The 18,722-nt window shown below is 41.7% G+C and overlaps 1 protein-coding gene across 2 annotated transcripts in view; it reads right to left on the bottom strand.

The window, feature by feature from the left end:
* Positions 1 to 18,289, bottom strand: part of LOC131218989 (uncharacterized) — a 37,966-nt gene extending 19,677 nt beyond the window's left edge. Inside the window, exon 1 of one of the 2 annotated variants that reach the window (XM_058213926.1) lies at positions 18,089 to 18,289. In XM_058213926.1, the coding sequence (XP_058069909.1) occupies positions 18,089 to 18,170 (82 nt within the window). In that variant the 5' untranslated portion in view covers positions 18,171 to 18,289. The remainder of the gene's footprint in view (positions 1 to 18,088) is intronic. The other variant, XM_058213927.1, reaches the window with a different exon arrangement.
* Between the last annotated feature and the right edge of the window lie 433 nt (positions 18,290 to 18,722).

Genomic DNA, 18,722 nt, shown 5'->3' on the forward strand with positions numbered 1-18,722 from the left:
ACGTGGGTGCTAGCGGCCTATTTGAGCGATTCTAGCGCTTCCGACCTCCTACTTTTGCAGGTACTCACAGACCCGAGGAGGCCGAGTATTGGCTAGACTGCTTCTCTAAGATGATGAAGCCGCTGCACTGCACTGAGGATGAGCAGGTTGAGCTGGTTACGTATATATTTGAGAAGGAAGGCAGTCTCTGGTGGGACAGCATCCTACGGACAGTTCCTAAAGGACATGTGTGGACCTAAGACGCATTTGAGACACGCTTCCTTGAGAAGTACTTCCCTCTCACATACCGTAATGAGAGGGAGGGTGAATTCTTTCACCTTCGTCAGGGAGGAATGACTGTGACAGAGTATGAGAACAAATTTACGGAGCTCACCAAATATGCTCCTTTGATACTGGCAGATGAACCGATGAAAATGCAGTGGTTTTTAGGTGGTCTGCGGCCTGAAATCCGCACTAAGATGTGTTGTACTAGCATTTCCAACTATGTTGAGCTAGTCCACACATCTCTACAAGTCGAACAAGATGGAGACAGAGTTTCTTAGACATGTATACCAATGGGCTCGAGGCTTCAGCCTGAATCATAGCACCGACCAGTCCTAGGTAAGAGGCCACATGTAGACTCGCCTCTCAGGTTCGTGACTCCGCCGACCCAGCAGAGATGAGCTGGCTGTTGGTGTACATATTGCAACAAAGGGGGACACACTGACCCCTTCTTTTTACCAAGATGAAAGACAACAGTGTCACGTCACCTCAGAAGATCGACCGTCGGCCACCACGTGGTATAACGACTCCACCTCTATGATCTGTACCACCAGCGCAGCCATATTACCGACCGCCCATACCTCAGAATAGGCCACTTCAACGACCTAAGGCAGTGCAACCAAATCATCTTCAACAAGCCCGTGTGCATGCACTTGCAGTTGAAACACCTGAGTCAGCAACTGCAGTGCATTTGGCCTTTGAGGTCACTGCCCACATTCAAGGTACACCTGTATTCCTATTGGTAGACATTGGGTCTATTAAACTAGTTCATATGAAAGAATAGGCCTAACAATGGATTACTATAAAGATTTATATATATATATATATATATATATATATATATATATATGGTAATTAGAGGTGACAAATATGTTATAAATAATAGAAGGGTTGAAACGAAAAAATTTCTACAACTTCAAGTTACCAAAAGACTAGTTACACATTTTCATATTAAAGTTTAGTATTTGGTGTCTATTTAGGAATTATTTGTAATCATACTAGGAATCATCCTGTAGTTAAATTTAAATTATACATATAAATATACATATATATATATATATATATTAATTGTTTTTGTGCAAGTAAATTAGGACCCTTGAGTAGGATTGAGTTTCATAGTTTAATAGTCTGTAAGCTCATGTTAGTGGCGGACAACAGTAAAATGTTATAAGCTTCTTATTTTCCTTATAAACTCAAGATTCATACCGCGTCGAGGAGATGTCCCTCTTCTTTCCTTTCCCACAGCCTTATGTCGCTAACATTTCAAACTTCTAAAATATATTAGAACTCTCGACTCTTCCTTCCCTCCCGAAGTTAATGAAACCGATCGAAGTGCAATCTGCCCATGACCCCCTAATCGTATGATCGAAATGGTGACATACAAATATAATTTTAGGAGATTGAAAACCCTTCTAGTATAGTCTTTTGACTATGAGCACCATGGAAGAACTTATTATTCACCAAGTTAAACATAGGTTAATCAAGAGCTCTTGTTGAACAAAACCCAAAGGGCAACCTTATAAACATGAGGCTTGAACCTCCTAATGAATTATAATACTCCTCAAATAATTAGGATTATCAGATTTCGGAATTTCAGAATCATACCCCTACGAGGCATTTGCAGCTTAACTCAATTCTCAATCCTTGGTGATTACCAAAGGACTCACTGCTTTGACGGAGCAGAAGACCAGGATTCATCAGGATTCAGAAGGGATACAATGTGTTGTCTGCCCTAATTAGGTGGGCAATCGATGTATCGGGTTTGAGCCTACCACAAATGACTTTCCGTATTAGCCCAATTATAAAGAGTAGATTATACCACCCCTAGGTAAACTTTATCATCAAATGCTTAGCACAATATAATGATTTGGACATGTATTTCCAAACCTTAAAGGTTTAAACTTTTAAGGGGCGTAGATCAATATGAGCTAGGCTAATGCAGTTATTATATACCCTATCACGTATATGAACCTGAAACCAACAAGACTAAGCAAAATGAAATAATAAGACCTTTACTTATTACCCCTAGGCAATTTCGGGGATGAAATTGTTCTTTAAAGAGGGTAGATTGTAACGCCCTGGAAAAATCCGTACAAAGACCCGAGTACCACCTCTGGTAGAAATCACTAAGGACCAAATCCTTTAGAAATTAGACGAGAATTAGCTAAGTGTCAAACTAGATTATCTATGAAATTAGCTCTAACCGCTTTAAATACAAACTGCAAGACCCAAAACGTGTAGAATCATTGATGCTATATCACCCTGAAATCTAGGATTAATCTTCAAACCCGGTTGCTCTCGGGAGCACACCGAAACTCCGTATCGAACCTGGACTATGCGTCGAAAGTCCAATTATCGCAAAACTATACGGTTATGACCGCCTTGCTGGACTTGACAACCATCTCAGAAATTAAATCCAGATAGTGTCCAGAAACACACAACTTAAGCTCGGAGCGAAGTGTGTGAGAAATGCAAATATCTTTAGGAAATGAACTAAAACTTAAGTGAATTGAGTCGTTCACTTGTAGGCCAAATATAAGGATTCAGACTATTGGAATCTGACCCAATTACCCCTCAGATCAGGAAAAGTTTCCAACACATATCAGTGTACTTATGACCCTGATCGTGTATCGGTGACCGTTGAACTGAAACTGGTCCCCCGCTGCCAATCCACTGATCCGATCGGACCGAAAACTTAACTCGACCTAGATCCAATGTCAGGAAGCTTAAGTCCGACCGCATGCAGAAAAGGAGCCTCCAGATGTGCCCCGTTGAGCCAAAACAGCCAACTTTTGGCTATAACCAAAGTATACCATAGCCCTGGGGCCATTCCCATCACTTCTCGGCCTATATAAGGGTCTTAAACCCTCTCTCTCCCTTCACATACGAACTTCTAACCCTAGGTGAGAGAAGAGAAAAGAAAGATAAGGAAAGAGAGAGAAAGTGAGAGAGAGAGTTGGCCTTTGTTCCTGGGATTCAATCCCATCACTCCACGTGCTTAACCACCACACCTGTATCCCTTTTTCGACGATTCCAACTCCGTACTTGGGTAAGAAAACCCAACCCTAATCTGTTTAAGGATTTTCAATAGTGTAAGTGATGAAATAACTAACCTATTTGATGTTATAGGTTGCCGTTGCGCCATAGACAAAGGCTTAGTGTTTAAACTGAGTTTGTTTCGAGTCTACCGGTGAAAGGTGATGACTATAAATGTTTAGGTTATAGTTTTCAAGGTTTTCAATGTCAGTTAATGATTTATGATTGACTTGAATACTATCATATGCTTAGATACGATGTTTCCTGCGCTTTACACACATATATGAACTATGTTGAATATAGTGTATTTCATGTGTTTGTTGATATGCTTGAATGAATATGGAATTATGATTCGTGCTTGTCATGATTATTAATTGTAAATGCATGATCGCTGTATACGTGACACCTCCTTATGAAAGGATTTGCTATAACATGTGTGTTAACTAAGTTATTACATGTATGTAATGTGTGTAGTCTAAGTGTTTGACAAAATGATTGAATGAGTAAATGCTTGCTTAATGGTATGACATAAGGGCGTTGAGACAGGATCCTCAACCCCCTTATCTATACTTATGGTTTCCTTATATAACCTATCTACTATTATGTTACTTGTGGTGAGAGGCCTATGTATGTTGACATGTACACTGTGTTTGTTAAAATGCTCAAATAAGATCTCTATGTGGATTGATTGTCATATGCTGTTCTTGACTATCACATGTGAAATAAATTATTTTGGAGTGTGTTTGGGACTATGGTATAGTCCAGGCAATCAGTAACAGGTCCTAGATTGGTGGCTGAGGTTGTTTCGTAACACCGGACGTGTTCGATGAATCCGAGTCGTACTTGGGTTGTTGACAGTGGTTAGGCCACATGGAGTGCTTACACACTTCACGTTGATCAACTAGATGTACGCTCGTACCAGTCGAGCTCGTCAAGTAACCCGATTGGCCTGATTTATGTTCACCATGTATGGACGTTACTGCTTAAACCTAAGGTACTAAACTCACTCACCAGTGAAAATCCCGTTAACCTTGGTACCTCGATCTGCTAAGACTCATGTGCTGGACATGTTGGTATGGGACACCGTGCTCGAGCTGTCGACCTACGTTGGGACGACGAGCCTCCTCGTAGTGACCAATGAGCAACCACCTCGTGTGCCGAATACGGTAGTATGAGACACTATATTCGAGCTGTCGGCCTACACTGATCAGGTTATGAGCCCTTTGTAGTGACCTCGAGCATACTCTGAGACTGCATTGAGGCGACGAGTCTTTCCCTAACAATTAGTGTATAAACTAGGCCTACCTCGGCGCAGCCTGGCTGTGGTCCCCAGTCTGGTTGGTGACGAGCATTTGAAAATAGACTGCTAGTTGGTAGGGCGTTGGTGGTAGTGACCTGAACTTACGTATCGTATGTGACTGCTAGGATTGATGAACCTAGAATGTATCAATGTTTGGGAATTGATATAAGGGAGGTACCTTGGCTTTCCAATCCTGTTATATGAAAAGGCCTAATAAGAACTTGGTAATCACACTCATGCACCGCATTGCATGTGCCATTTGGCATTGGGTAGAGCACTGAGGAAGTGACTGACATGCCGCGACCGTGAGATGAAGATCACAGAGGGTGCAGGCGAGGGCATGCATCATTATTACATACCATTCTTGCATTAATCACAGTGCATAGGGATGTTTGATTGTATTGCGTTATCATTACTGCTTGACTGAATTGATAACATGTTAACCTTTACTTTATTGTTCCACTAAGTTGATCACTCACTCCCACGTTATGAGACGATGTTTTAAACACCAACCAGACCCTGTTGTAGTTTTAGATGATGGCGTAGCCTGCGAGGCGGAGCTGAACTTTGAGGATGATGAGGAGGCATTCTCATATATGTAGTATTCAGGTGGGTCTATGTAGACCATGTCCTGATCGACGGGGTTACAGGGATGCTGATGAGAAGTATTTTAAGAGTGCACATGAAAGAGATCGCCGCACATGATACCTTTGTGGCCGCTTGGTCCATTGGAGCAACCGAGGCACTTGCCTCCCATCGATCAAGATGACTCCTGATTTTTGCCTACTCCACCATATATTTACATACAATGTGTATCCTAGGTGGAGCAACTGCACTGAGTGCACATGCCTAATAGTAGACTTCTTGTATCATATTCGACAGGGAGATAACATGTGCTTGCCTACCTTCGTCCTATGTGAGATAGTCATGGCTGCCCGTTCTACTAGGACGGCTACTACACTTCCATTTGCTCGACTCATATGTAAGCTTGCTCACGAGTTCAGCTACAGACTTTTCCCCGATGTGGTGGTGCCGATTCACTTTATAAACGACACCACACTCGCTAACATGAGAATTGGGCCGCTACAACGACGTGTTGGTTCCGAGGGCGAGGAAAGTAGCTACGAGGCTGAGGAGAGTGAAGAAGAAGAGGAAGAGGAAGAAAATGAGATAGAGGAAGAAGGAGAGCAGGAAGAGGAAGAGGAGACTTAGGACACTGATGAGGGCTCTCCTTCTGCTACACATGAGCGCGACAGTAATCGGGCTGCTTCAGAAGCCTGTTTGGCTCAGATTGAGGAGGGCCGGATTTTCCTGCGACAGGAGGTCAGAGAGACCCGGGCCAAGCTTGAAGAAAGCCAGGGCCTTCATGAAACAGGAATTCAAGAAGGTGTCTTGCACCTTGAAGGCTCTCCTGTGCTGCATGTAGGACAAGGGTGCCCCGCCTCCATCACCAGATTCGGACGACGAGTCATGTATAGTCCTCTCTTAGATTGCTTTGTTGCTAGTCTTCTGTCATGATCCATGTAAGGCTACATCCCATATATTGTGACGATTTTGGTTAAATGAAATGCATGAAGCTCCTTTTGTTATAGAATGTGTAAAATGTTGTGTAGTTGAGTTTGTGAGCATGCTGAGTTTGACCTGGGTTGCGCCTTATATTGTATATAGGGAATGCCACCTAAGGTCACATGGAGTATTGCACGTCTTACTCTTGGCGATTCGATTGACGGGGCACTTCCCCTACGCGATAGCCGTACAGACTCCATTTCGGGCTCGACTCACGATACTTTGCCAGATTCTCGGCCGGCCACTGGCCTCACTAATGGGCCTACACCTATTGCACCATCGGTTCTTGAGCAGAACTGTTCGTCTACCTCGACGCCTCACATACCGCTGTCCGTTCTTCCTCCTGATAGGCTGGAGCAGATGATGCTGTTGATGCAGCAGCAGCAGATGCAGCACCACCAGCAGCAACAACAGTTCTTAGCTACCATCGTAGGGGCTTTTGCCCATAATATGCACACGGCCCCACCTGCACCACCTGTGCACCCTGCTGGAAACGTGGGTGCTAGCGGCATATTTTAGCGATTATAGCGCTTCCGACCTCCTACTTTCGCGGGTACTCACGGACCTGAGGAAGCCGAGTATTGGCTAGACTATATCTCTAAGATGATAAAGCCGTTGCACTGCATTGAGGCTGAGCAGGTTGAGCTGGTTACGTATATATTAGAGAAGGAAGCCAGTCTCTAGTGGGACAGCATCCTATGGACAGTTCCTAAAGGACATGTGTGGACCTGAGACGCATTTAAGACACGCTTCTATGAGAAGTACTTCCCCCTCACATACCGTAATGAGAGGGAGGGTGAATTCTTTCACCTTCGTCAGGGAGGAATGACTATGACAGAGTATGAGAACAAATTTATGGAGCTCGTCAAATACGCTCCTTTGATACTGGCAGATGAACCGATAAAAATGCGGTGGTTTTTAGGTGGTCTACGGCCTGAAATCCGCACTAAGATGTATTGCGCTAGCATTTCCAACTATGTTGAGCTAGTCCACACGTCTCTACAAGCCGAATTAGATGGAGACAGTTTCTTAGACATGTATACCAATGGGCTCGAGGCTTCAGCCCGAATCACAGCACCGGCCAGTCCTAGGTAAGAGGCCACATGTAAATTCGCCTCCCAGGCTCATGACTCCGTCGACCCAGCAGAGATGAGCTGGCCGCTGGTGTACATATTGCAACAAAGGGGGACACACTGACCCCTTCTATCTTACCAAGATGAAAGACAACGGTGTCACGCCACCTCAAAAGATCGACCGTCAGCCACCATGTGGTATAACGACTCCACCTCTACGATCTGTACCACCAGCGTAGCCATATTACCGACCGCTCGTACCTCAGAATAGACCACCTCAATGACTTATGGCAGTGTAACCAAATCATCTTCAACAAGCCCGTGTGCATGCACTTGCAGTTGAAACACTTGAGTTAGCAATTGCAGTGCATTTGGCCTTTGAGGTCACTGCCCACATTCAAGGTACACCTGTATTCCTATTGGTAGACATTGGGTCTATTAAACCAGTTCATATGAAAGAATAGGCCCAACAATGGATTACTATAAAGATTAATATATATATATATATATATATGGTAACTAGAGGTGACAAATATGTTATAAATAATAGAAGGGTTGAAACGAAAAAATTTCTACAACTTCGAGTTACCAAAAGACTAGTTACACCTTTTCATAGTAAAGTTTAGTATTTGGTGTCTATTTAGAAATTATTTATAATCATACTAGGAATCATCCTGTGGTTAAATTTAAATTATACATATAAATATGCATATATATATATTAATTATTTTTGTGCAATTAAATTAGGACCCTTGAGTAGGATTGAGTTTCATAGTTTAATACTCCGTAAGCTCATGTTAGAGGCGGACTACAGTAAAATGTTATCAGTTTCTTATTTCCCTTATAAACTCAAGGTTCATACCGCGTCGAGGAGATGTCCCTCTCATTTCCTTTCCCACGGCCTTATGTCGCTAACCTTCCAAAGTTCTAAAATATTTTAGAACTCTCGACTCTTCCTTCCCTCCCGAAGTTAATGAAACCGAAGTGCAATCTTCCTATGACCCCCTAACTGTATGATCGAAATGGTGACTTACAAATATAATTTTAGGAGATTGAAAACCCTTCTAGTATAGTTTTTTTGACTATGAGTACCATGGGAGAACTTATTATTCACCAAGTTAAACATAGGTTAATCAAGAGCTCTCGTTGAACAAAACCCAGAAGGTAACCTTATAAACATGAGGCTTGAACCTCCTAATGAATTATAATACTCCTCAAATAATTAGGATTATTAGATTTCAGAATTTCAGAATCATACCCCTACGAGGCATTCGCGGCTTAACTCAATTCTCAATCTTTGGTGATTACCAAAGGACTCATTGCTTTGACGGAGCAGAAGACCAAGATTCATCAGGATTCGGAAGGGATACAATGTGTTGTCTGCCCTAGTCAGGCGGGCAATCAACATATCCGGTTCGTGCCTACCACAAATGACTTTCCGTATTAGCCCAATCATAAAGAGCAGATTATACCACCCCTAGGTAAACTTTATCATCAAACGCTTAGCACAATAATAATGATTTGGACATGTATTTCCAAACCTTAAAGGTATAAACTTTTAAGGGGCGTAGATCAATATGAGCTAGGCGTAGATGAATATGAGCTAGGCTGATGTAGTTATTATATACTCTAACACATATATGAACCTGAAACCAACAAGACTAAGCAAAATGAAATAATAAGACCTTTATTTATTACCCTTAGGCAATCTCGGGGATGAAATTGTTATTTAAGGGGGGTAGATTGTAACGCCCCAGAAAAATCCGTACAAAGACCCGAGTACCACCTCCGGCAGAAATCACTAAGGACCAAATCCTTTAGAAATTAGACGAGAATTAGCTAAGTGCCAAACTAGATTATCTGTGAAATTAGCTCTAACCGCTTTAAATACGAACTACAAGACCCAAAACGTGTAGACTCATTGATGTTATATCACCCTGAAATCTAGGATCAATCTTTAAACCGGTTGCTCTCGGGAGCACACCAAAACTCTGTATCGAACCTGGACTGCACGTCGAAAGTCCGATTATCACAAAACTATACGATTATGACCACCTTGTTGGACTTGACAACCATCTTAGAAATTAAATCCATATAGTGTCCAGAAACACACAACTTGAGCCCGGAGCGAAGTGTGTGAGAAATACGAATATCTTTAGGAAATGAACTAAAACTTAAGTGAATTGAGTCGTTCACTTGTAGGCTAAATCTAAGGATTCAGACCGTTAGAATCTGACCCAATTACCCCTCGGATCAGGGAAAGTTTTCAACACATGTCAGTGTACTTGTGACCCTGATGGCGTATCGGTGACCGTTGAACTGAAACTGGTCCCCCGCGGCCTATCCACTGATCCGATCGGACCAAAAACTTAACTCAACCTAGATCCAATGTCAAGAAGCTTAAGTCCAACCGCATGCAGAAAAAGAGCCTCCAGATGTGCCCCGTTGAACCAAAATAGCCGACTTTTGGCTATAACCTAAGTATACCATGACCCTGGGGCCATTCCCATCACTTCTCGGCCTATATAAGGGTCTTAAACCCTCTCTCTCCCTTCACATACGAATTTCTAACCCTAGGTGAGAGAAGAGAAAAGAAAGATAAGGAAAGAGAGAGAAAGTGAAAGAGAGAGTTGGCGTTTGTTCCTGGGATTCAATCCCATCATCCACGTGCTTAACCACCACACTTGTATCACTTTTTCGATGATTCCAACTCTGTACTTGGGTAAGAAAACCCAACCCTAATCTGTTTAAGGGTTTCTAATAGTGTAAGTGATGAAATAGCTAACCTATTTGATGTTATAGGTTACCGTTGTACCATAGACAAAGGCTTAGTGTTTAAACTGAGTTTGTTTCGAGTCTACCGGTGAAAGGTGTGGACTATAAATGTTTAGGTTATAGTTTTCAAGGCTTTCAATGTCAGTTAATGATTTATGACTAACTTGACTGCTATCACATGCTTAGATATGATGTTTCTTGTACTTTATATATATATATATGAACTATGTTGAATATAGTGTATTTCATGTGTTTGTTGATATGCTTGAATGAATATGGAATTATGATTCATGCTTGTCATGATTATTAATTGTAAATGCATGATCGGTGTATACGTGGCACCTCCTTGTGAAAGGATTTGCTATAACATGTGTTTTAACTAAGTTATTATATGTATGTAATGTGTGTAGTCTAAGTGTTTGACAAAATGACTGAATGAGTAAATGCTTGTTTATTGGTATGACATAAGGGCGTTGAGACAGGATCCTTAACCCCCTTATCTATACTTATGGTTTCCTTATGTAACCTATCTACTATTACGTGATTTGTGGTGAGAGGCCTATGTATGTTGTCATGTACACTATGTGCTTGTTAAAATGCTTAAATGAGATATCTATGTGGATTGATTGTCACATGCTGTTCTTGACTATCACATATGAAATAAATTATTTTGGAGTGTTTTTGGGACTATGGTATAGTCCAGGTAATCGGTAACAGGTCCTAGATTGGTGGCTGAGATCGTTTCGCCACACCAAACGTGTTCGATGAATCCGAGTCATACTTGGGTTGTCGACAGTGGTTAGGCCACACAGAGTGCTTACACACTTCATGTTGATTAACTAGATGTGCGCTCGTACCAGTCGAGCTCGACAAGTAACTTGATTGGCCTGATTTATGTTCACCATGTATAGACGTTACTGCTTGAACCGAAGGTACCAAACTCACTCACCAGTGAAAACCCCGTTAACCTTGGTACCTCAATCCGCTAAGACTCATGAGCCGGACATGGTGGTATGGGACACTGTGGTCGAGCTGTCGGCCTATGCTGGGGCGACGAGCCTTCCCGTAGTGACGAGTGAGTAACACCGCCTTGTGAGCCGATTACAGTGGTATGGGACACTGTATTCGAGCTGTCAGCCTACACTGATCAGGTGATGAGCCCTTTGTAGTGACCTCGAGCATACTCTAAGACTGCGTTGAGGTGACGAGTCTTTCCAAAGCAATTAGAGTATAAACTAGGCCTACCCTGACGCAGCCTGGCTGTGGTCCCCAGTCGGGTTGGTGACGAGCCTTCGAAAATAAACTGCTAGTTGGTAGGGCATTGGTGGTAGTGACCTGAACTTGCCCATCGTATGTGACTGCTAGGATTAAAGACCCTAGAGTAGATCATTGTTTGGGAATTGATATAAGGGAGGTACCTTAGCTTCTCAATCCTGCTGTATGAAAAGGCCTAATATGAACTTGGTAATCACGCTCATGCACCGCATTGCATGTGCCGTTTGGCGTTGGGTAGAGCACTGAGGAAGTGACTGACATGCCGCGTCCGTGAGATAAAGATCACAGAGGGAGTGCAGGCGAGAGCATGCATCATTATTACATACCATTCTTGCATTAATCACAGTGCTTATGGATGTTTGATTGTATTGCGTTATCATTACTGCTTAACTGAATTGATAACATTACGGAGTTGATCACTCACTCCCACGTTACGGGACAGTGTTTTAAACACCAAACAGATCCTGTTGTAGTTTCAGATGATGGCGTAGCCTGTGAGGTGGAGCCGGACTTTGAGGATGATGAGGAGGCATTCTTATATATGTAGTATTCAGGTGGGTCTATGTAGACCATGTCCTGATCGACGGGGTTACAGGGATGCTGATTAGACGCCATTACACTTGTTATTTTGCACTTTTGGAACACTTATGTATATTCATTTTGTTCATTTTGGAGTATACATGTATATATTTAACCTGATAACATGTTCACACTTTGGACACTTACGACTATTTATATATTTTATATATCTATCACAGTCTTCTGCTTGCGTAATTTAACTGTCTCTGGAGTATGATATGTTGTTTTTGATATAATCCCATTCATATTTAATGCACTAATACGGACAACATTTAATCATCATTATCTATGTTGCATAAGTGATGTGTTGGAACTCAGGAGTTGGGCTCCTGCTCGACCCCCGATTTTCAGGGCGTTACAAGACTAGCACAGGTATCATCTCTTGGTGGCTCATATTATTTTGTTTCTTTTATTGATGATGCTAGTAGAAAACTGTGGGTCTATTTCTTAAAGCATAAATCTAATGTATTTGATGTATTTAAGAAGTGAAAAGTTATGGTAGAAAACGGACAGGTAAAACAATAAAATGTCTCATATCAGATAATGAGGGAGAGTATTGTAATAAGAGGTTTGAGGAGTATTGTGCAGTAAATAGAATGAAACATCAAAAAATGATTATAGGGACATCGCAACAGAACGGTGTGGCTGAGCGCATTATAAGGACCATTCTTGAGTGCGCCAGGAGCATAGGGCTACATGCAGGATTGCCTAAGATGTTTTGGGCAGATACTGTGAATACTACTGCATATCTCATCAATAGAAGTCCCTCAACACCATTGGATGGTGGGCTACTAGAAGAAACATGAACTGGGAAAGAAGTGAACCTTTCATATCTCAAAGTGTTCGATTGCACTTCATATGTTCACATTGATACAGAACACAGAAACAAGCTGGATGCGAAGTCCAGGAGGTGCATGTTTATAGGCTACGAGCAGCATGATTTTGGCTACAGGTTTTGGGATACAGAAAATAAGAAAATCATTAGAAGCAAAGATGTAGTCTTTAATGAAAAAGTGATGTATAAGGATAGTGTGCACAAAACAAGGTCGAGGAGAAAGAATTCGTAGAGTTTGAAGAGTGCCCGGACACAGGTGTTATAGCGCCACAGGATGATCATGCACAGGAGCATTATGATGCAGAGCCACAGACACCGGTTGTGAGGAGGTCTACTCGAGAGAGGAGACCCATGGTCTGATACTCACCCTCCTTACATTATCTACTGCTAACAGATAATGGTGAACCAGAGTATTTTGAAGAGGCATTATAGTCAGATACACGGGTTACGTGGGAGCAGGCCATGTATGATGAGATGGACTCTCTTGAGTCTAATCGTACATGGGAGCTAATCACTCTCTCTAAGAGTAAGAAAGCTTTTGATAACAAGTGGGTTTATAGACTGAAGGAGGAGCACGATAGTTCTAAGAAAGCTCTTCATAATAAGTGAGTTTACAGACTAAAGGAGGAACACGATGGTTCGAAACGGTACAAGGCTAGATTGGTTGTGAAAGGGTTTCAACAAAAGGCAGGTATCGATTTTACTAAAATATTATCACTGGTAGTGAAAATGTTTACGATTCGCATGGTTTTGAGTATAGTGGCTACAGAGGACTTATATCTAGAGCAGCTAGATGTTAAGACAGCCTTTCTTCATGGGGACCTTGAAGAAGAGATATATATGCATCAGCCGACAGGATACGTGACACCAGGAAAGAAGAATAAGGTGTGTAGACTGAAGAATAGTTTATATGGCCTGAAGCAGGCCCCGAGGCAGTGGTATAAGAAGTTCGACAGTTTCATGTCAAGAAACGATTATATGGGATGTCATGCAGACCACTGTTGCTATTTGAAAAAGTTTGATACATCATACATCATCCTTCTTTTGTACGTTGATGATATACTTGTAGCCGGAGCAAGCATGAAGGACATCTTAGATCTCAAAAGACAACTGTCTAGAGAATTTGCCATGAAGGATTTAGGAGCTGCAAAACAAATCTTAGGCATGAGGATAAAGTATGATAGGGAAAACAAGAAACTGGTTTTGTCACAGGCAGAGTACATAGTCAAGGTACTTGATCGATTCAATATGGGAGGTGCTAAGTCGGTTATCACTCCATTAGCCAACCACTTCAAGATTTCTAAGGAACAAGGTGCAAAGACGCAGGAGGAACGGGACTACATGGCTAAAGTCACATACGCGTCAACTATTGAGAGTCTCGTGTATGTTATGGTGAGCATGAGGCCAGATATTGCTCAAGCAGTGGGAGTTGTTAGCAAGTTCATGAACAACCCTGGGAAGGAACATTGGGAAGCTGTGAAGTGGATCCTCAGATACCTGGTAGGTACTGTGGATATAAGGCTGTATTATGGAGGATCGGAAATCAAGCTACAAGGCTACGTAGATTCAGATTTGGCAAGAGATATCGATAATAGAAGAAGCACTACAAGTTATGTCTTTACTCTGGGTAGTGATGCAGTCAGTTGGGTCTCTCAATTAAGAAAGATAATATCTATCAGTACAACGAAAGCAGAATATGTTGCAGTTACAAAAGCATCAAGGAGATGGTATGGATGTAAGGTTTCATGGAAGAGTTGAATAAGAAGCAAGCAGATTGTAGGTTGTACAGTGACAGTCAGAATGCAATACACTTAGCTAAGAATTCAGCCTTTCATTCAAGGACCAAGCATATTGACATCAGATATCACTTCATACGTTCGTTACTGAAATATGGATCGATTACTCTGGAGAAGGTTCATATAAGTGAATCCTGTGGATATGCTGACCAAGGTGGTCACACGGGAGAAGTTGAAGCTCTATTTAGCTTTGATTGGTCTTTAGGCTTGAAGACGGGGAGACGGTGCACTTCAGATGTACAAGACGAAGGTTTATAGTGATATGTCACCAAGTGGGAGATTGTTCCACATCTGGGCAGTGCAACTTGACCAGTTGAGTGGGCTTCTCCGCTGGTCGAGGGGCCCACTCAACTGGTCGAGGGCTGGCTCGACTCAAAGTCAAGGGAGCTATGATTTTTTAGGTCCGCGGTGCTCGATCGGTCGAGGACCTTGCTCAACTAGTAGAGGGTCCGCTCGACCAGTCCAGGTTACGCAGATTCGTTTCCGAATTTTTCATAGACTACAGATTTTTGAGATGGTTTCGCAAGAGGTACAAAAGGGAAGTTGCCTAAACTATAAATAGGGGTCCCTAAGGCTTTTCTAGGGTTATGGGAGTTATTCTAAAGTGTGGGCAAAGGGTTTTCTCTATACATCCAAGGGAAGAGGTTAGTATGTAAGACCCATATCTTAACTTATATTGTTCCATAGGCTTCCGCGGTCCTTCCAGTCGAATTCCGACAACCCTCGACCTGTATCCGACGTTTGCGCGCGATCCTAAGCTGAGTCATACATATCGGAGTCGGCTCGACCTGAAACTTGTACCCCAGCGACCGCGCTGTCGCCCCGGTTCCACAGAGTTTACTCGGTGTACATAAATCAGGTGGATCCACAGAGTTTACGTACAGAGTAACTCAGTACGCAATCCGCTTCTGTAATAATAACATTCATGGCCTTTGTTCTCTTAAATGGCCCATTTGCTCAAATAAGGACGGTGAATTTTCTATAGGCCCATTCTACATGTTGGCATTGAGAGAATTGGAGAAAGAAAGCTCTAATACAAAGAGAAAATGAGATGAATCCAACTATATATATATATATATATAACACAGAGAGGCAGATTGAAAGAAAATGAGATGAAAAAAGATTTTTTCTCTTGTAATTGAATACGTACACACCTATACTCTAAATGAAGTTTCTTTCTCTAATAAAATTGCTTTTACTGCCTAAATGAGAGCCTCCTTAATTTGCACCCATGAATTATCTCCACCTCAGTTAAGAAGAGAGAGCCACCGAAAGCTCCATTATACAAGCGGGAGCGGATTAGATACCGAACGCTTCAGTAGCCAAAATGCTACTGAAGTGACATGGTGAAACATAATTGGTTGGATACCAACGTCTCTCTCTTATAATGAATACTCCTTAAGTTGGAGCTTTGTTAGACATCTTTCTACTTTTAATACTCATGTAAGGACATTTTAGTAATTTGCATATGATGGAATTTTTAATTCTTTAAATTATATACCGTATTAGGAGTAGATATGTAGAATGATCTGAACCATCCATTTATAAATGGTCTATATAAAATGATGTAGAAACACCGCTTATTAGATTTCAGTGAATCCGATCATCATCATGTTTTTCTATAATAATATCTAATGGTTGCGATTGTACAAATGTGTTGTACACATGCCTTGTATGGTGTAGAAATTGGGAGGGCGAAATTTTCATCATCCTAAGTGGAGTTTCGCACGTGCGAGAGATCTTAGGTGGGTACATCCTGAACGGGCAAGATTCTGGACCAATCATCAGGTAGACCAAACAAGAACGTTGAGTGTGGATGCTTCGTTGTTTCTTTATAACTATTGATAGATGATGGACGGAAGTTCGAAAATTGGGAATGAATAATGATCACATGCATTCTATGTACCCCCAAGTGGGCCTCATGAATGAATGACCTATCCTTAAACTGAGGAAAATGAGATATGGACCGAAACAGTGGTACGTGGGACTTTTGTAGAAAAATGTAATAGCTGGCAATCAAATGAAGGGGATATGATTGAGTGACATGGAGATAGGAGACACAATCTATGTACCCCCAAGTGGGCCTGATGAATGATGATTTCCTTTTCTTGTACAAGAGTCCATGTCCTCCTAACCCTAGAAAATGGTCCAATATAAAATGGAGTGGATTAGATAGTGAAAGCTTAGCAGCCAAGAGTCCATGTCCCCCCACATGGTGATTATCCAGAATCTTGCCCGTTCAAGATGCACCCACTTAAGATCTCTCGCACGTGTAAAACTCTACATAGGATGATTAAATATTCGCCCTCCTAATTTCTACACCATACAAGACACGTGTACAACACATATTGACACAAAAATTGCAACCATTATATATATATATATATATAAAATGATAATCGGATTCATTGAAATATAATAAGTGGTGTTTCCACACCAGTTTATATGAACCATTTATAAATGGATGGTAGTATGGTATATAATTTAAAAAATTAAAAATCCTAACCTTCATAAATTACTAAAAAAATCCTAACCTTCATAAATTACTAAAATGTTCTCCCATGGGTAACAAAAGGCGTAACGAAGCACCGAGGAGCATTTATTATAAAGAAAAGACACCTGGTATTCCACAAATCATGTTTCACAACGTAACTGAAGTATACTTTTGGCTACTGTAGCGTTAGTTCGGTGTCTAATCTACTACCCATACAAGCATATGCAATCCACGCCACATCCTAAACTTCTAAAATTCCCAATAAAGATCAACTATGGGTATACAATCCTTATTCGAGTGGACTATTTGAATTTTGGATCTTCTTCGTGTTTGAGATCATGTCCTAAAATGAGCCCAGTAAGTTGATGGACGGAGTGGATATAACTTGAACATCGTGATGGCTCCTAGAGCTTGAGATTTAAGGAAATCTCTGAAATACGGTTGAGCAAGTGGCGTCCGTCTATCTCAAAAAGTCGGAAAGCCATTCTATTTCTATGGATGTCTAGATCGATTATTGATCTGACGAACCACCACTGATGGGTACTGCCTAAAAAGCCTCCAAGATCAGACGATTCTGACCTTTGGATCAGTGGGCCTAAAAACAAAATGTTAAAGAGAAAACATAACTACTCTCCCAAAAAAGATCCATAGATGGGATGAATAGGATTATTTTGTCTCAACACTTTGGGGGCATTATGAATAATTGGGGACCCCATCCTATCAACGGTCCGGATCATCCAAAAGTGGCTTCAAAACCGGTACAAAATAGATGCATCAGTACACTATTCATGTTACCAGGACTATCCTGATTGACCAGATGGTGCTAGTGGCTCATGGTCAGTTGCTCTTCTATAATGATGCTCCAAAAACCGTTCAAATTAGAAGATCCTAACGCTTCGATCAGCGTCCCACAAATAGATGGTTAATCAACGGTCCGAAAGCAAGGACCGTATATTGGAGAGCTACGATCCCCTTATCCAACACCTTTAATGGGTCTTCCCCATCCATGGTAGAGTTACCATTTCAACGGTTCTGATCACCTATCCAGGGCCCCACTTGTTCCAAATGAAAGCCTCAGAAAGGAAAAAAAGAATGTACCTGGAAAGTAGCCGCTGCAGGCAAGGAACGTTAAAGCCGTTCCAACGGCTATTGCCAAAACCCAAAACCCAACCCCACTCATTTTGACAAAGCCACACGCAAAGCTCTCAAGCTACAGACCTCAACCCATGAACCTTTCAGCAAGAACAAAGGGACCCTTCTGCCCTTTATCGTCCCAGATGAGAGAAATCCCTACAACCACAGGTAGTAATTTTGATCGGAAATCGAGGGTGGTCCAACCGATTGGACCATAACTTACGGTCCAACCAGAAAATAACTTCGGGCCTATCATGTGTGTGCGACATCTAACCCTTCCAATAGGTTTTCCCCACCATGAGGATCAGTTTTTAAGAAATCATCCCCATCTACTCAGGAGGTGGACCATACCACAGAAAACATTTATAACCATTGATAAATAATAAAACTCAAGTGTGGTCCACTAGATGAGTTTATATAGCTTAAGTTTTTATATGATGATCCTCATGATGTGAAAAACCTATTGGACGGATTAGATGTCGTGTGAATATTAAATTTTGGAACTTATCCCTTGACTTATGGTCCACCCGGTTGGACTGAGACCTCGTTTCTGTTTCTCCATTTTTCTCAATTTATTTTTCATTTATGGCAAGGGAAG

Source organism: Magnolia sinica, chromosome 11, assembly GCF_029962835.1.
Source record: "Magnolia sinica isolate HGM2019 chromosome 11, MsV1, whole genome shotgun sequence".
Lineage (NCBI taxonomy): Eukaryota > Viridiplantae > Streptophyta > Magnoliopsida > Magnoliales > Magnoliaceae > Magnolia > Magnolia sinica.